The sequence below is a fragment of the Myxocyprinus asiaticus genome, chromosome 10 (genome assembly GCF_019703515.2).
Source record: "Myxocyprinus asiaticus isolate MX2 ecotype Aquarium Trade chromosome 10, UBuf_Myxa_2, whole genome shotgun sequence".
Classification (NCBI taxonomy): Eukaryota; Metazoa; Chordata; class Actinopteri; order Cypriniformes; family Catostomidae; genus Myxocyprinus; species Myxocyprinus asiaticus.
In genome coordinates this window covers 31907962-31927813 of record NC_059353.1, presented here as the reverse complement: position 1 = coordinate 31927813, position 19852 = coordinate 31907962, and the positions used below count along the sequence as shown (strand labels likewise).

The following is a 19852-nucleotide window of genomic DNA, read 5'->3' as shown; positions in this document are numbered from 1 at the left end:
AAATTATAAACACAAAGCAGATCTATGGAATCATTTTCCTACAGTAGCCTATTTAAACTGCTGAGCATGGCTTTTATTAGAAAAGACCACAGTAATAGACAAATAATAATAATTTTGAGTTTCAATAATGTTCTTTTGTCATTGTAAAGCGCATTTCACATGAGTCGAGTCGAGGCGTCAACGCTCCGTTCAACACCAGCGTCAAGCGCCGCATTGCCCTCCACATGACAAGAGTTGCAGAAAGCACAGAGGGGCGATTTTACGAGTTTGCCACTTAAAAAAGTGGGAGGTGTGCACAATAAACATTGAAAACATGTATTTGGAAGAGACAAAAAAGCTTGCAGTTGCTTTGATAGCATAAAGTAATAAAAGGACTCATTTATGTTTAGGTCTAAGCGTTTTCTTGGAGACTGGGGTCTCTGATATTCATAAACGATAAGGTAATATTTAATTAAAAGAAATTATGAGACATTCAATGTTTCTTCACAAATATGGACAGTTTTTAAATATTTCTTGTTGCTTAATACTCTCAAAGACATTTTTGGTGAAGCAAAAACGTGTGTGTGAAAAATACTTTGGTGTAAATTGACGTCACTTCATAGACTTCAATGTATTCTGCAGTGCTGACGCGAGTCATGTGAAAGAACCATAACATGTATAAATATCAGTCACTTTTGCACGTTAATCATTGTTCTTCACAATCACAAAAGTGACTGATTGTGGTTTCAAAACGGCAAATTTCTCCGAAAGGTGAGGTGTTTGGATCCCTGAAATTATTATTGTTATTTTTTTCTACCACAGACGTTAAATAACTGTAAATGTAGGTGGGTCTGTAATACAAGTATTAAAATGTATAGTTCCCTATCTGTCACTCACTCGACGTTGTGTAGATGTAGTGACACTAGGGGTCACTTTTGGGAGCCCGAGACACCTCTGGTCATTGATAAAAGGCCGATGTAAATTGGTGAGTGGTATTTGCATACCACTCCCCCGGACATACGGGTATAAAAGGAGCTGGTATGCAACCACTCATTCAGATTTTCTCTTCCGAGCCGAACGGTCGATGTTCACTGAGCTGAATTCCCACGGCTGTTCATTCACCTCTGCTGGATCTGACGGTGTATTTCAGCGGCTTCTCCCCCCTCTGCACTGGTGCACTGCAGAGAATGCGCCTGGGCGCTTTGGCAGAAATAAAAGAGTATATTTATCTAAAAGAGTTTATTTCTCTAAAAGAGTGGACACACGGAACGTCTTTTTAAAGACACGTCTTTTTAAAGATGCCTTTCTGTTTGTGTGTTATTCCTGGTTGCGCTAATTATCTCCCACCCTCTGACGGCCACGATCACTGTCTTTCGTGTCTGGGTGCTGCTCACTCGGAGACAGCGTTCGTGGATGGGTCATGTACTCATTGCAAGAACATGTCCATGGCAACGATGTGGTAGCGGCTTACCTTTGTAAGAAAGCAAGCTACCACAGAGGCTCCCCGCCTCGGTCCTTCTACCCACGGGTATGAGGCCAGCGCGGCTAGCACTGGGGGCGATTTGGGGACCCCAATGGGACCACCTCCGCCGGGTATCCCCCCACGGATCTCCCATTCCCCAGCATGCTCGTCTGCCCCGATCGGGCTTCCGGATGAGTCCGCCAGCTCGTCTCACAGCGAGTTCGACCTCTTATTCGGAGCCCGTGAAGGTGATGAGCTCTCGAGTGCAGCATCGGAGAGCAGGCTCATCCAGTTGGACGCGGAAGCCTCAGCTGGGCTCCTCCCTTCGGGTGCAGTCGACCAGTCACAGGCTGACGTGGAGATGACGGACATGCTTTCCCAGGCAGCCGCGAGCATCGGGCTAGAGTGGAACCCTCCACTCTCCCCTGAACCCTAGCGGCTTGATGATTGGTTCCTGGGTTCACGGCGCCGCTCACAGCCACGCCCCGCCCCCCATTCCTTTCTTCCCGGAAGTGCATGAGGAGCTGACAAGGTCGTGGAAGGCACCTTTTACTGCCTGGTCCCGATCTTTCAGCTCCCCCGCCCTCACTACCCTTGATGGTGGGGCGGCTAAGGGCTATTCGTCAATCCCCCGGTGGATAAGGAGCTCGTGGTGCACCTATGCCAGCAGAGCGCTGCCACCTGGCACGGGTGCCCAAAGCTCCCGTCCAAGGCCTGTAGGTTTACGTCGTCCCTGATGGCCAAAGCCTACGGTGCCGCTGGACAAGCCGCCTCCGCCCTGCACACCATGGCTCTCCTGCATGTCCACCAAATCAAGGCACTAAAGGAACTGCACGAGGGTAGTTCCGCCCCGGGATTGATACAGGAGCTGCGCTCGGCGACCAACCTCGCTCTCCGGGCGACGAAGGTCACGGCGCAGTCTCTCAGGCGGGCGATGTCCACCTTGGTGGTCCAGGAGCGCCACCTTTGGCTCAAGCTGGTCGAGATGGGAGGGGCCGACAAGGCACGGTTCCTTGCTGCCTCCATTTCCCAGGTTGGCCAGTCCGGCGACACCGTCAAGGACTTTGCCCAGCAGTTCTCAGCGGTGAAGCAGCAGTCGGAGGTTATCCGGCATGTCCTGCCCAGGCACGGCTCAAGAACCCGCACCCCGTCTGCTCGTCGCCAAGGGCATCCCCCTGCGGTGACTGCACCTGCCCTTGCGGCCCGGCCCTGGCATGGAGCCCACCACAGGAAGCAGATGCCACCCGTCTCACAGCCGCCAAGAACCCGTGAAAGGTTTCGAAGTGCCCGAGACGGGCGACCCAGGGACGAGGAAACCCACTGCTCTGGAGCTGGTAAGCAGACCACTCCATCCCCCGGTGGAGGGCCGGGAGGAGAATCTTTTGTTACCTTTGCATTTAATTGCGCCGCATGCCCAAGTGGCTGCGGTACCCAAGAGTTCAGCAAGAGCGGTTTCCTTGTACCCTGGGTCACATACCCGGTGTGCACGGCCGTGGCCACTCCGCTCGGGTTGATGCATATGAGACCGCATCAGCACTGGCTTCAGACTCGAGTCCCGAGATGGGCAGGGCGCCGCGGGACACATCGCGTGGCCATCACGCCGATCTGTCACCACCTCTTCAGCCCTTGGACCGACCTCACATTTCTACGAGCAGGCATTCCCCTAGAGCAGGTCTCCAGGCACGACGTGGTTATGACAGATGCCTCCAAAACGGGCTGGGGCTCTGTATGCAATGGGCACGCAGCCGCCGGCTCATGGACGGGCCCGCGGCTGCGTTGGCACATCAACTGCCTCGAGTTGCTGGCAATTCTGCTCGCCCTGCGGAGGTTTCGGCCGTTGATCCAGGGCAAGCATGTGTTAGTTCGGACAGACAAAACGGCAACGGTAGCATATGTCAACCATCAAGGCGGACTGCGCTCCCATTGTATGTCACAACTCACCAGCCGTCTTCTCCTCTGGAGTCAGCAGCACCTCAAGTCGCAGCGAGCCACTCACATCCCAGGCAACCTCAACACTGCAGCGGACGTGCTGTCATGGCAGGTTACACTCAGGGGAGAGTGGAGACTCCACCCTCAGGTGGTCCAGCTGATTTGGAGTCAATTCGGGCAGGCACAGGCAGACCTGTTCGCCTCCCAAGAATCCTCGCACTGCCTGCTCTGGTACGCCCTGTCCGAGGCACCTCTCGGTATAGACGCGCTGGCACACAGCTGGCCCCCTGGACTTCGCAAATATGCATTTCCCCCAGTGAGCCTACTTGCACAGACCCTGTGCAAGGTCAGGGAGGACGAGGAGCAGGTTGTCCTGGTAGCACCCCACTGGCCCACCCAGACTTCTTTCTCAGGGATGGGGCACCATCTGGCACCCGCGACCAGACCTCTGGAATCTCCATGTTTGGCCCCTGGACGGGACGCGGAAGACTTAAGCGGCCTACCACCCGCGGTGGTAGACATGATCACTCAGGCTAGGGCCCCCTCTATGAGGCGCCTGTATGCCTTTAAGTGGTGTCTGTTCGATAAGTGGTGTTCTTCCCGACACGAAGACCCCCAGAGATGCGCAGTCAGATCAGTGCTTTCCTTCCTGCAGGAGAGGTTGGAAGGGCGGCTGTCCCCCTCCACCTTGAAGGTGTATGTAGCCGCTAAAGCAGCACACCATGACACAGTGGATGGTAAGTCCTTAGGGAAGCACGACCTGATCATCAGGTTCCTGAGAGGCGCCAGGAGGTTGAATCCCTTCAGACCGCACCTCGTTCCCTCATGGGACCTCTTTGTAGTTCTTCAGGGTCTACGGAAAGCCCCCTTTGAGCCCTTGCAGTCAGCTGAGTTTAAGGCACTCTCTTTGAAGACTGCCCTCCTGACCACGCTCACTTCCATCAAGAGGGTAGGAGACCTGCAAGCGTTCTCTGTCAGCAAAACGTACCTGGAGTTCGGTCCGGGCTACTCTCATGTGATCCTGAGACCCCGACCAGGCTATGTGCCCAAGGTTCCCACGACCCCTTTTAGGGACCAGGTGGTGAACCTGCAAGTGCTGCCCCAGGAGGAGGCAGACCCAGCCCTGACGTTGCTGTGTCCGGTGCGCGCTTTACACATCTATTTGGATCACACGCAGAGCTTTAGAGTCTCTAAGCAGCTCTTTGTCTGCTTTGGTGGACAGCGGAAAGGAAGCGCTGTCTCCAAGCAGAGGATCGCCCACTGGCTCATTGATGCCATAACAATGGCTTAACACGCCCATGCCTCCGAGCCCATTCTACCAGGGGTGTAGCGGCCTCCTGGGCCTTGACCAGTGGTGCCTCTCTAACAGACATTTGCAGAGCAGCGGGCTGGGCAACACCCAACACCTTTGAGAGGTTCTACAATCTCAGGGTGGAACCGGTTTCGTCCCGTGTACTGGCACGCACAAGCAGGTATGTCCGGGACAGCTGGCCAGGTGTATTGCTTGTGCATAGTGCCTTTCACCTCTCCTGAGCTGAAGACGTGCACCATTGACTCCCAGTAGTGTTCACAAACTGTGTTCCCTGGTTGATTTCCTCTGAGCCCTGTGGCAGACGAGTATGCGGAGAAACTCGCTGCCGGCTCAGTACACATGCTAATTAAGCCATGTACTGGGGTAGGTGCTCCGCATGTGGTGGTTCCCCATAGGTAACCCCATGTGACGTATATCTTCTGCTAATTCGTTTCCCTGTTGGTAAACTGCGTCTTCTTTGGGCAGAGGCCCCTCTGCCCCAGTCACCATGCTTGTAGAAACTCATCCCCCGCAGGGTAGGACCTACCATGGGACTTCTCCACATGACATACTTCCGACAAATCTCGGCAAGACCATGTGATGTATTTCCACTTAAATACCCCCGCCCGGGAGGAGTGTGGTCTCCGTGGTGTCTTCCCCTTGGGAGGGACACCCCCTGACGTAGATCTGGTGGCTCCAGTCAGTTAATTCCTTTTTTTGGGGGGGAGAGGAAAAAAAGAGGATAAGAGGCCACGACTGGGCTAGCCTGTCTCTATCTTTTGGGCAGTTGACTTGTCCCCGAAGGCCCGTTCAACACTCAAAACAGCGTTGGGGGAGGTTACGTGTCAGCCTGGTGCGCTGGCTACGAGGCACATAGTGGTCTGCCTGTCACACACCGCCAGTTCACGTAACACAGTTCAGCCAGTTGTGGTGTTTCGTATAGGGACCCCTAGTGTCACTACATTGACATAACGTCAAGTGAGTGACAGATAGGGAACATCCTGGTTACTTGCGTAACCTCCGTTCCCTGATGGTGGGAACGAGACGTTATGTCCCTCCTGCCACAACACTGAACTACCCACTGAAATGGCCGGGACCTTGTCTCGGCTCCTCAGCACAAAACCTGAATGAGTGGTTGCATACCAGCTCCTTTTATACCCGTATGCCGGGGAGAGTGGTATGCAAATACCACTCGCCAATTTTCATTGGCCTTTTATCAAAGACCAGAGGTGTCTCGGGCTCCCAAGAGTGACCCCTAGTGTCACTACATCGACACAACATCTCGTTCCCTCCATCAGGGAACAGAGGTTACGCAAGTAACCAGGATGTTTTTCAAATGATGTTAGAGTAAAAGTGTTTCAATATCATAACACAGCTGTGTGTGAGTAACAGAGTGAAAAATATATTTAGATATTATATAATTTATAAAGTCATAAACAGCCATAGTACCCATTTGTATGTCACACTTTGCTTTCTATGACACTATCGGTTAGGTTCAGGTTTAAGGTTTAAGGTAGGGAGGATGGTTTTGTTGATTTAAATCTCGAAGCATTAACCTTAAAGGTGAATTTTATTTTTTCCTCCTAAAAGTAAAAAGTAAAAAGTAATTTTTAACTCAATATATGTAAGAAATCATGACCACGCTCATTAAAATGAAGACTCCAGTCATATCAGTTACCTTATAAAAGCTGTTTTATTCTACATGGAGAGAGTCCGCACATGGGGGCAGCCATGTCAGAATCACATGACCAGCCGAATACTACTCTCTTGATCTCACTAACCATCCTGTTATTTGAGACTTTCACTCATTAATTAAAGTAATCATGGCTGACTGTGAATACTAAATTTCTTCAATGGCATCTGAAACTGAAAACTATTGATTTTAAATTATGCTGCATCCAAGCCGCTAGGTGTCAGTGTAAGTCCAAGATGACACAAAGACAAAAGTTACTGAGTGCACCTTTTAAAATCCAATTTTTGGGAAAAAATTTAACTTGCTTTAATTTAGCGCCACATAGTGGACATTTCACCTCGGACCTGCCATGATACGTGTAGGAACCATGTTATATATTTAGCAATTAAAAGCATATTAAAGGTGCTGTAAGCGATTTCAACCATTCTACTTCCATGAGACTGAGCCGTTCAATTAGCCACACCCCCTCTTTCCAAAACCCCAAACTACAAAGATACCAAAATGAGCTTTATTAAGAGCAGAAACGGTTGTAAAAACAACAGTAATAAAATAGCTCCCTCAACTGACAACTGTTATGAACAACATGGTCTCAATAATTCGCTGCAATTACAATACTATGAGAATGCGCAAAATGATTGACAGGTAGAAAACGTCATTGTCCGTGGACTGCGGACACATTTTAGTTTGCTGTTTACAAAGTCTAGAGTTGTCACAGAGACCGGTTAGCTATCTCAGGGCACTTATTTAATTAATATCGTTCAGGAAGTAGGATAATTTTTGCATACCTTTCCATGAAAAACTCTGCACTTTCAAAACCACTAAAGTAGACCAAAGTGCTGTACAGAGATAAAATAAATATTGCATAAAAAATAAAACAGACTAAAAACAATTATCACAATAAGACAGTATTAAAATACGTATTTAAAAGCCAGTGAGAATAAACAGGTCTTAAAACCGCTCTTAAAGGCATCAATAGAGGTAGTGGATTTGACAAACAAAGGCAAATCATTCCATAATTTTGACGCCGCAAAAGAAAAAGCACGGTCACTCATGCACTTCAAACGAGACTGGGGAACTGTGAGGCACAGCTGGTCGGTAGAACGGAGAGACCTCTGGAAAACATTTATTTGTTACAAATTGCTGAATCATTTCAAATGAACTAATGAACACCAAACTGTGAATAAAATAGAGAAAAACTTTCTCTTATATATTCATGTACATTTTAACCTAGTTGATGTTGATAAAACAAATGTCCACAGACACTTTATGCACCAACTTCCCAAACGCAAGTGCGTAACTCTGACAATATTGTAAAGTTCAAAAGAGGAACCCAAATGGTTTGGTGTTGTGCTATCTCACCTGTATGTTAGCCTGTGTGGATTTGCCTTCATACTCAGCTGGCACCAAGGGTGCAGAGATAGACTTGGGCATGAGGCAGGGGTAGCACGTCGCCCCCGACCGCTTTTTCACCAACTAGCAGATAAAAGGAGAGTTGATTGGGATCAGAGAGTACGCCCGTCATTGACTCCAAAATCACACCCCTAAAGAGCGCTAATTACTGTGCCACATCTAGATAGCCTGTTGGGCTGACCATCGACCCCTTCTTCGTACCTCCACTCCCCAGAGATGGCGGACTTGTTTCAGGCTGAATAAAAGTCTCTTTTCATTCGTTCAGTCTTAGACAGTGGTGCTGATTACAGTAAATTGATGGCCATGTGTATATGAAGGTTTTCTGTAACTAAGGTTTTAATGGCTATTGTCCTAACTAGACTATACTCAGACTGTTTTCAACTGGGCCCAGCACATGGTTCAAAGGTCGTTTGAACATGAGACAAGCTTTGTTTCCCAGGAAACAAAGGAAACTGTGTTGCCACCCTCCACCAATTATCTGCATATGGAGGCAACAATGGTTTTTATCTTTTTTGTTTTCCATGCTATTTTGTTGTACTATTTTTGTTTTTGATTCAACTTTCTTAAGGGTGTTTAATTCTTCTGTGGAACATAAAAAGAGATTTTAGGTACAATGTTAGCCTCAGTCACCATTTACTTTCATTGTATGGAAATTAAACATTCTGCCTAACATCTCTTTTTGTGTTCTGCAGAAGAAAGAAAGCTATACGGGTATGGAACAACATATGGGTCAGTAAATTATGACAGAACTTTAATTTTTGGGTGAACAATCCCATTCTTTTCATCTAATTTGTTTTATTCCAAACGTTTTTCTTAAAACAAAGCTAAACATGACCTTGACCTTTTCAAATCAAATAAAAAATGTGATTTGTTCTGTTAAGATGGAGTTTCTTCTGAAGTATTATTTTGCCTGACGTTTTCACCCCATTTGAAGGAAGTGCTCGCAGTGCAAATTAGCGAGCTGTATGCCATGTCAGCTTACACTGTGGGCAAGTGGTAATCTGGACTGTGTGGTTATAAACAGATGGTTCTCAGACAATTAACAACTGGCATAATGTGTTGATTAAAATCCATTGAGCCCTGATGAGGGAGAACTAACATTAACTCTGCTCATGGGCTGTTGGCAGTTGCCCAAGTAATACTCATAACCCTAGTGACCTTGATAGTGAATCACATGTCTGAATCACCAGTTAAAAAAAAAAAAAAAAAAACTAATTTATTAAACTAATTTATTTCTATTTCAGGATCAAAACTTATGGGGTCAGTTTAAAACTGATCATGTGGTAGGAGAGTGGGGAACAGATACCAGTTCTACTTCTGTTTGATATAGGCCTATATGGCAGCTAATAATAAGTTTATCACAGATATATAAATTTATTATTACAAACAATATTTTATTTAAATGCAATTATTTTATTAATTATTTATATTTATAAATACTGTTACAATTATTTTAATAAATATTATTTTGTTAATCTTTTTAAAAGTAAAATATAAAATATTCTTAAAATTAAAATAAGATTTTATCCTTGGGATAAAATATGTATACTTAATGAATTATAATAATGTGTGTTGCAGCAAAACAACCAAACAATCTGTTTTAGATTTAAGTATAATTTGTTTTAAGTATAATTATTTTTATTTTAAATATAGTATAAGGATATTAAGATATATCTTAATAAGAATATATTAAGACACACTGTACCTTAGTAGCCTATTAAAATAATATTAATATTAAAATAATTTCCACATACACAGATCAACCAAAACAATCACAGGTGAAGCGAATAACGTTGATCATCTCCTAACAAGGCCACATGTCAAGGTCTGGGTAGATTAGATGGAAGCGAACAATCAGTAGAAATGGGCGGGAATAAAGACCTGAGCGACCAAATTGTTATGGCCAGATGACTGGGTCAGAGCATCTCTGAAATGGCAAGGCTTGTGGGGTGCTCCCATTCAGCAGTGGTGAGTACCTACCAAAAGTGGTCCGAGGAGGGACAAACCACAAACCAGCGACAGGGTGTTCGATACACGAGGGCAATGAAGGCTATCCCGTCTGATCAGAAACCGACAGAGGGTCTACTGTGGCACAACTCACAGAAAATTTTAATGATGGTGATGGGAGGAATGTGTCACAACACATAACGCATTGCACCCTGCTGCATATGGGGCTGCATAGCCACAGAAGTGCCAACATCAGAAGCAGAGAAGGAAGTTTAAACCCACTCTGCCTTCAGTTATTACTGGAAACGTAAGATTCCTCGCTAATAAGATGGAAGATTTCACGACGCTGATGAAGAGTCAGTGGTAATATCGCGAGTGCAGTATCGTGTGTTTCACAGAGACATGGCTGAATGGACTGACCCCAGAGACAACGTGGCAATTAAAGGCTTTCAAATTGTGCGGGCAGATTGGAAACCTAAAGAAAGTGGTAAGAGGAGAGGAGGGGGACTGGCAGTGTTTGTGAACAATAAATGGTGTAATCCAGGGCACATCACGGTCAAAAAACAACTTTGTACAGTGGACATTGAACTGTTAACGGCAAGCCTGCGGCCATACTATCTACCTAGGGAATTTTCGCATGTGATTGTTACTGCAGTGTATGTACCACCTACAGCCGATGCAGCCTTAGTGTGTGGTGTTATTCATAACCACGCAGCTGGACTACAGACCTTGCATCCACAAGCACTTTTCCTAATAACGGGGGATTTTAATCACGTTTCGCTTGCATCTGTTCTGCCAACTTTTACCCAGTTTATAAAATGTCAAACCAGAGACAATAAACTTTGGACCTTTTATATGCCAATCTCAGTGATGCATACAGTGCCTCTCCACTCCCACCGCTTGGCAAATCTGATCATAATTTGGTTCACTTGCTATGTAGATATAAGCCACTTGTTCAGCAACAGCCAATTATGACCAGAACAGTGAGGAAATGGTCGAATGAGGCGTATGATGCATTAAGGGACTGTTTTAGAATTACGGACTGGAATGTTCTCTGTGATATTCATGGAGATAATATTGATGAGCTCACTCAATGTGTCACAGGGTACATAAACTTCTGTGTGGACAGTGTTTTGTCAACAAAGACTGTGCGCTACTTCCCAAATAACAAGCCATGGGTCACCAGTGAACTTAAGGCCCTCTTGAATGAGAAGAAATCAGCCTTTAGAGCAGGTGATAAGGAGGCACAGAGAAGGGTGCAGAGGGAGCTGAAGATGAGAGTTAAAGAGGGATAGGAGGCATATAGGAAAAAACTAGAGGACAGCCTTCAGAACAACAATGTGAGAGAGGTGTGGAATGGAATGAGAAAGATTTCTGGATATAAGATGTTAAGCAGCCAGCATCGAGAACAGGGTCTGGACAGAGCCAATGAGCTGAATATGTTTTTTTAATTGGTTCAGCTCTGATCCATCTACTGACTCTGTACCAACCACTCTGTTACCATCAACTATTCCACTAGCAGTGCCACCTCCAGCACCCCTCAAATATTGCCATCACATTTACCAATACAATCCATTCATACCCCCACTCCCCACTCTCCATATGGCCTGTACATTACAACTGACCAGGTGGAGAGGGAATTGAGGAGGCTCCATGCTGGGAAGGCAGCCGGCCCTGATTGCATAAGCTCAAGGGTCCTTAAGGTATGTGCAGAACAGCTGAGCGGAGTGGTGCTGCGGATGTTTAATATGAGCTTGAGTCTGGGAAAGGTTCCGGTCCTCTGGAAGACTTCCTGTGTGGTGCCAGTGCCAAAAAATTGGGAACTGTGAAGATATGAATGACTTCAGACTAGTGGCGTTGACATTGCATATGATGAAGACACTGGAGAGGATAGTCTTGCCCCACCTTAAATCCCAGGTTGGAACTTTATTGGATCCCCTGCAGTTTGCCTACCAGTCACAAGTGGGAGTGGAGGATGCCATCATCTACACAAGGCTTATCTATATTTGGTGAAGCCAAGGAATATGGTGAGATTTATGTTCTTTGATTTCTCGAGTGCTTTTAATTCTATACAGCCACGCTTACTTCAAGATAAGTTAAGGACAGCACATGTAGATGTACCTACTGCAAGATGGATTACGGACTATCTGACATGCAGACCGCAGTGTGCGTCTACAGAACTGTATTTCAGATTTGACAGTCAGCAATGCAGGTGTGCCACAGGAGACTGTTTTGGCACCATTTCTATTCACTTTTTTCACCTCTGATTTCAAATATAACACGGAGGCATGCCACCTCCAGAAATGTTCTGATGACTCTGTGATCATGGGGTGTATTAGTGAAGGAAAGAATGAGGAGTACAGGAGCCTGGTGGAGAACTTTGTGGACTGGTGTAAACGGAACCACCTCCAGCTTACCACCAATAAAACCAAAGAGTTGTTGATTTCAGGCAGGCAAAACCAGCACTGTCTCCTTTCAGTATTCCTGGGGAGGACATTCAGATAGTTACCTCCTATAAATATTTTGGAGTGCACTTGGACAATAAGTTTAGCTGGGCCACCAACACAGACATTATATATAAAAAATCCAGAGCCGACTCTATTTTTTGAGGAGGCTGAGATCTTCTGAGTTCGGGGGGTAATGCTCCATTCCTTCAATGAGTCTGTGGTGGCAGCAGTACTCTTTTATGCTGTTGTGTGTTGGGGGAGCAGCATTAGGGCTGGTGACTTGAACAGACTGAACAAACTGATAAGAAAAGCCAGTTCTGTTTTGGGGATCAGTCTTGACCCCCTAGAGGTGGTGATGGAGAGAAGAATGCTGGCTAAGCTCTCAGCCATTATGTACAACACCTCTCACCCATTACACAGTATTGTTGATGCACAAAAGAGCACATTTAGCCTCCTCGATGTAAGAAAGAATGCTACTTTAGGTCCTTTATATCTGCAGCAATTATGATGTACAACAGTAAACTGAACTGAACATATTAAGCACACTGTTTTAATTGTGCATATACTGTGTAAATTTTTATGAATTTATCTACATATATATATATATATATATATATATATATATATATATATATATATATATATATATATATATATATTATTATAATTATTATTATTATTATTATTATTTTACCTTTTTAATATATTGGGTTGTATGCATTGACTAGCACTATTATGAGCAGCAAGGTTGTTGGATATATAATATATGGAATGACATTGTGTGTTATGTTTGCCATGCTTACATAACATTTCTGCAAGTTACATTTTTAAATTCTATTATTATTACTACTGCAGTATGATGATGGTGTTTGATTATTTATTTATTTAATATTTATTATTGTATTATGTTGCATTTACTGTATTGCTATTGTTCTGTTTTGCGGTATCTATGTCTCTGCTGCTGTAACGCCTCAATTTTCCTCCTGGGATAAATAAAGTAGTATTGTATTTTATTGTATTGTATCGTATTGTATCGTAAACTTGAATACCTAAAATTCAGCTGTGTGAAATGAAAAGTCCTCTAATATATATTATATTGTCTCTGACACAAATCAGTGACAGAATTTTGCTAACTTCTTTCTTTGTTGTAAACGTCGTTCCCTAATCAACAGCAAACAATATAAATGAGACTAGTCTGTCTTTGAGCTGTAAATTCTCATTTCCACTAAACACCTCATCAGTGGCATTCAACTGCCTTTTGTTTGTCCTCCTCTGCCGCACACACACCTGTCTTCCTCTCCTTTAATTATTCACCAGCAGAGTGTCTGATCGGTAGCCAAGTCTGAAATATGACTGGCATAATCCTAAGGAAATCATACAGGCCTCAAACCAATTCAATTACCGAACAATCAAAGTAAAAAGGCCTCTAATTGCTCTAAAAGGAGGCTGAGAGAGCAGGCAGCCATTGAATGCTGATGCCTTTCAGAACAGGACACAATGAGCAACTGCAGGGGGTGCTAAGCTCAAGCTAATAAAGATGCTTTTTCAAAAAAGACTAGAGAGAGGCCGGGTTCATGCATGCTCTCTGATCTATAGTTCGAAGAATTTGGGTTCTGAATGGAGGTGGTAAATGTGCACATTCTAACATTTAAAAATTTTGATTTTTCTGGACATTCAAGAACATATGAATAAATGCCATATAATAAACAATATATTATGTGGCATAAAAATAGTAATTTATTTGTAACTCTCCATTATACTAGTTACAAAGTAACATTTTATTGCCCAGAGTTTGTGCTTTTATTCCTCAGAAGATTTGTGGAGTTCCCAGTTACGGTTCATTTAAAGGAATAGTTCACACAGATGTGTATGACTTTCTTCTGCAGAACACAAACAAAGATTTTTGGAAGAATATCTCAGCTCTATAGGTCTATACAATGCAAGTGAGTGGTGACCAAAACTTTAAAGCTCCAAAAAGCACATAAAGGCAGCATAAAATTAATTAATGTAACTCCAGTGGTTTAATCCAAGTCTTCTGAAATCCAATCGGTTTTGGTTGAGAACAGACCAAAATGTAACTCTTTTTTCACTGTACATCTTACCATTGCCGTCTTTAGGCATGATCATGATTTCAACATCGATTACACTTCCTAGTGCTTGACGCATGCGCAGAGCACTAGATGGTGCTAGGAAGCATTCTCAAGCTTGACATCATGCTCGCAAAGGAAACTGTTGATGTCAAGATTTATAGTAAAGTAGGAGTTATATTTTGGTCTGTTCTCACCCAAAATCAACTGGATCGAATCAGAAGACATTAATTCACCACTGGTCTGATGGTTTATTTTTATTCTGCTTTATGTGTTTTTTGGAGCTTCAAAGTTTTGGTCACCATTCACTTGCATTGTGTGGACCTACAGAGCTGAGATATTCTACTAAAAATCTTTGTTTGTGTTCTGCAGAAGAAAGTCATACACATCTGGGATGGCAGAAAGGTGAGTAAATAATGAGAGAATTTTCATATTTTTGTGAACCATTCCTTTAAGTATCAACTCAAATGTTTCTCCTAAAACAAATGAGAGTAATAGTACAGAGCCATAAAATTAGGATATCATAGCCCAGACAATTTTGTCTTTGAAAAACATAAAATAAAATAAAATTGATTAGAAATGTTTGAGTTCATATTGAAATCTTTTGATTTCAGACTTTGGTGCTGTATCTTGACAAATTTGATTGCATTTTGTGACTGTTGAAGTCTCTTCTAAAAGGGATTTTTACAGGAAAAAAATCTGAGAAACAAGAGACTTGAGCGAAAGTCTCTGTTTGCTTGCATTTAAACTCATTGCTGTCTAGGAGAAACAATTGAGATGTTATCTGCTTTCTCCTACCTTTGTAAAGTTCCACCTCTGTATGAAATGTCTTGCAATATCTCTTGCAGCCTTCCCATGAACCAAAATGCCAGTATCATGCCAGGGCATCCGTGGTGTTTTATACCTGTCAATGAAATCTGAACCAGAGAAAAATAAACAACAAACAATCGCCATAATTAATAATAACATTATCCAAGTCATTATACAGGGATGACAGACAGGCCCTTTGAAGCCATCACAGGGTGGCCTGTCTCTATCACTGGCTTTGACAATTCACAATTGTCTTAGAATATTTCAATGCATATCTATCTGACTCCTCCATTCTCCTGCTGTGTCCAACCCGGTTGGTAGTATGTAGAAAACCACGACTTCACATTCAAAAGCAGAGATGCAAAAATGGAGTTATCTCCCTCTTGAGAGAGAATAGAGCTGGGAAATAACCCCATACTGACTGCCAAATGGGATATTTGGAAACAACTTCCACTTCTTTCCCTCATTCCTGTGTTTGTGAGAGATTGCTTCATTTGATGATTTGACTGAAAACATCAAAGTGTGTGCTTTACAGTTGTCATTTTTTGTTTTGCTTGTTTGTTTTTTGCCTCAAGGCCTAAAGCTGTACTGTTGCAATGAAAGCACTGAAAAATTTACAGTATATGTGTTCTCAAGAGACATGCATATTGTTTTATTAAAGCAAAAAACTGAGGTCTACATTTAAATTGAAGACATTTCAGCTGTGGTTGTAGGTTCTGATATTACAGATAATTAAAATTAAACATTAAATTTGGTGTAGATGTAAATTAAGGCATACCGTCAAATGGCTTGTTGAGCTTGACCCAGTCTTTGAGGATGAAGTTGCAGTAGTCTTTTCCATGCCAGAATCGAGTCTCCCCACAGAGTTCAGTACTGCCAATGTAACTTCTGAGGGAACTGGTTTCTAAAACAGACAGACATATATACATATGCAAAACACTCTACATATATATAATTATAGAGATAAATCATTGTAATATATCAGTTCTGATCAAAGGAATTCAGATGGCTATAACACAGACTAAGAAAAAACTGTCACTTATCACATTAGTTTCCATAGCTGTGTTATTCAAAGTCATCATAGCATCAGTTAATAATGGCAATGAGTTATAAACAGTGCTCTGTGCATCAAGGATGTAAACATACAGTTGTGCTCAAAAGTTTGCATACACTTGGTAGAGAATTGAGAATTGGTAATATATGTACCATTTTTAAAGAAAACATGAGTGAGCAGGCAAAACACATTTCTTTTATTTCTGATGGGATTCATATTCAACTGTAGGTTATAACAGAATGGCACAATCATAAAACAAAACATGGCAACAAAGAAAAAAATGAAATGTCCCCTGTTCAAAAGTCTGCATACCCTTAGTTCTTAATACTGTGTATTGCCCCCTTTAGCATCAATGACAGCGTGCAGTCTTTTGTAATAGTTGTCTATGAGGCCCCAAATTCTTTGAGGTGGTATAGCTGCCCATTTGTCTTAGCAAAATGCTTCCAGGTCATGCAAAGTCTTTGGTCGTCTTGCATGAACCGCACGTTTGAGATCTCCCCAGAGTGGCTCGATGATATTAAGGTCAGGAGACTGTGATGGCCACTCCAGAACCTTCACCTTTTTCTGCTGTAACCACTGGAGGGCCAACTTGGCCTTGTGCTTAGGGTCATTGTCATGCTGGAAAGTCCAAGAGCATCCCATGCACAACTTTCGTGCAGAAGAATGCAAATTGTCTGCCAGTATTTTCTGATAACATGCTGCATTCATCTTGCCATCAATTTTCGCAAGATTCTCCGTGCCTTTAGAGCTCACACACCCCCAAAACATCAGTGAGCCACCACCATGCTTCACAGTGGGGATGGTATTCTTTTCACTATAGGCCTTGTTGACCCCTCTCCAAACATAGCGCTTATGGTTGTGACCATAAAGCTCTATTTTGGTCTTGTCACTCCAAATTACAGTGTGCCAGAAGCTGTGAGGCGTGTCAAGGTGTTGTCGGGCATATTGTAACCAGGCTTTTTTGTGGCATTGGTGCAGTAAAGGCTTCTTTCTGGCAACTTGACCATGCAGCTCATTTTTGTTCAAGTATCGTCGTATTGTGCTCCTTGAAACAACCACACCGTCTTTTTCCAGAGCAGCCTGTATTTCATCTGAGGTTACCTGTGGGTTTTTCTTTGTATCCTGAACAATTCTTCTGGCAGTTGTGGCTGAAATCTTTATTGGTCTACCTGACCTTGGCATCAAGAGATCCCCGAATTTTCCACTTCTTAATAAGTGATTGAACAGTACTGACTGGCATTTTCAAGGCTTTGGATATCCTTTTATATCCTTTTCCATCTTTATAAAGTTCCATTACCTTGTTACGCAGGTCTTTTGACAGTTCTTTTCTGCTCCCCATGGCTCAGTATCTAGCCTGCTCAGTGCATCCACGTGAGAGCTAACAAACTCATTGACTATTTATACACAGACACTAATTGCAATTTTAAAAGCCACAGGTGTGGGAAATTAACCTTTAACTGCCATTTAAACCTGTGTGTGGTCTGTAACAAGGTCAAACATTCAAGGGTATATAAACTTTTGATGAGGGCCATTTGGGTGATTTCTGTTATCATTATGATTTAAAAAGGAGCCAAATAACTATGTGATATTAAATGGCTTCATATGACCACTATCCTTAAATAAAAGACAGTTGTTTTTACATGATCAGTCATATTTTCAAAATCAATGCCAAAATTTCACAATTTCTGCCAGGGTATGCAAACTTTTGAGCAAAACTGTATATTCATGATTGTGGGGACCAAAGGCAGAATTAAAAATATCTGACTTTGAAAAACTCAATAATAATAAACAACTAAAATGAATATTTGGCCCCCTTATTGTAAATGGTTGTTACAACCATGGTGTGAATGCATATCTGTGTGCTTGTGTTTGTGTGTGTGTGTGTGTGTGTGTGTGTGTGTGTGTGTATGAATTTACATATATTGGATTCACATGTTATTGCATGCCGATGTGTTTGATTGTATGGGTATGTGTGTACTAACCATATGGCAAAGGGAGAGAGTGATGCAGGCCAAGAGAATACGAGTCGCTGGAATGTAGAGATAAGCTCTTGGTGTAACATTCCCGAGCAAGCAGTCTCCTAGAATTAGGGCTGTTCCTGCTACTGTAATATTCTATACACAGAACACACAAAACACTTAAATATCAGTAAACCACCTGCTCCATGACTGATGTCTACCCAAGTACAGTAGCAGTTTGAAAAAACATTTACAGGACAATTAATGGTATTTGGACAATTAAAGGTTTGTAGTTTCTGCACCACTAGAGACACCAGACAAAATCAAACAAATAAAGACTGTTTTTAAACAAGTTTCAAACAAATGCCACTAAATTAGAGATATTTAGTTAAATATCAAAACAAGTGGCATTTTCAAACAAATTATGCTAGACCTGTTCTCAGAACTAAATTAATTTTTCTTAGCCATTTTTGGTCATTGTTTGCTCAAGTTTACTTTAGTGGAGGAATGAAGTCAGTTTCCCTCAAGTTTACACAGGTGGCCTGGCAGAGTAGGTATAGTTCATTGCATTAACTATAGACATGTTCCACTATTTTTGACAATCAGAAAGTGTCGAAATACTTTTTATACTAATTTTCAACAGTATATTTATTATTTTATCATTTTAAATGCAACATTCTTTTTTGAGTTCTTTTTGTGAAATGTTTTGCTTCAAAAGTGGGTATTTCTTTAAAATAAATGACACTTTATTTGATATTTTGCAATCTAATCATGCAATGATTTTCATACAGTTTTAAGTGCAGCTTTAGTGTCTAAATACAGGCCACTGTGTATACGGCTAAATTTGGTATAATATTTAGCCAGACAATTATATAAAATATATATATAAATTGTATATAAAATACAAACATATCTCTATAACCTGGAGTCTGATGTCACATTTATTTTGTTGAATTCCTCTTACTAGACTCTGTTCCATCAGAACTATGCCGACTTTTCTCCTCTGAGGGGGTTCTTAGCAGTCTTCCTGTTGGGAGTGTGAGGCTCAGGTTGGTCTCTCCTTGTTCCTCCACAATGGGAAGTGTGAAGCTCCCACAGTTCTCCCCTGGATCCTCCACTGAGCCATTCTGAAAGTCTTCAACCACCACACTAAACTTCATCTCCCCGTCCTCCTCCACTGTGCCAACTGGCTGCTACAGGACAAAAATGAACACAATCTGGTTGACTCTAAAAAGATGTCTAGCAAGTTCCAATGGTTCCGGGAGACTATATTCAATATAAAACATATAATTAAGACAGCATAAAATTTGTAGTTTCATAAGCTTTGGTATTTTTTAAAGCCTCTCGTTAACCACTCAACATTACAAAAAAATCTAAAGTTACAGACATTTTAAATCAAAGACCCTAATGTGTGGAGTTCATGGCTGCATCCTAATGCTTCTAGTACTAAATATGTATTTTGCTGGCGATGAGAAAGTACATACTTTTGATTATGTAGTAAAGTCTTGATTCCACAGACCCTGTGTTGCTAACTGTTAGCATACTGCCTGCATTTAAGTGTTAAAGTCCCCTATGGAAAAAATTATAAAAATATTTACCAGCCTAAGCTGGTTTAGTAGTATTAGCTGGTCACTCAGGCTTGTCTGGTTTAGAGGGGTTTTGGGCACTTGTCAGCTGGTCAGGCTGCATGGGAGACCAGCTGACTGACCAGCTAAACCAGCTGAATACCATCTTGGCCAGGCTTGGAGACCTAGACTATCTTAAAAAGTGTGCAAACTTCAGCCT

The 19852-nt window shown here is 42.8% G+C and overlaps 1 protein-coding gene across 8 annotated transcripts in view; it reads right to left on the bottom strand.

Moving 5' to 3' along the window:
• Nucleotides 1-19852, bottom strand: part of LOC127447167 (phospholipase D1-like) — a 47982-nt gene that overhangs the window by 11999 nt on the left and 16131 nt on the right. For all 8 annotated transcript variants that reach the window (XR_007898349.1, XR_007898347.1, XR_007898348.1 and 5 more), the window contains 5 exons: nt 19032-19260; nt 18092-18223; nt 15834-15959; nt 15044-15162; nt 7714-7827 (listed from right to left, as the gene is read on the bottom strand). Coding sequence is in view for 5 of the 8 variants with exons in the window: in XM_051708789.1 (XP_051564749.1) it covers nt 7714-7827; nt 15044-15162; nt 15834-15959; nt 18092-18223; nt 19032-19260 (720 nt within the window). In the remaining 3 variants the exon portion in view is untranslated. The remainder of the gene's footprint in view (nt 1-7713; nt 7828-15043; nt 15163-15833; nt 15960-18091; nt 18224-19031; nt 19261-19852) is intronic.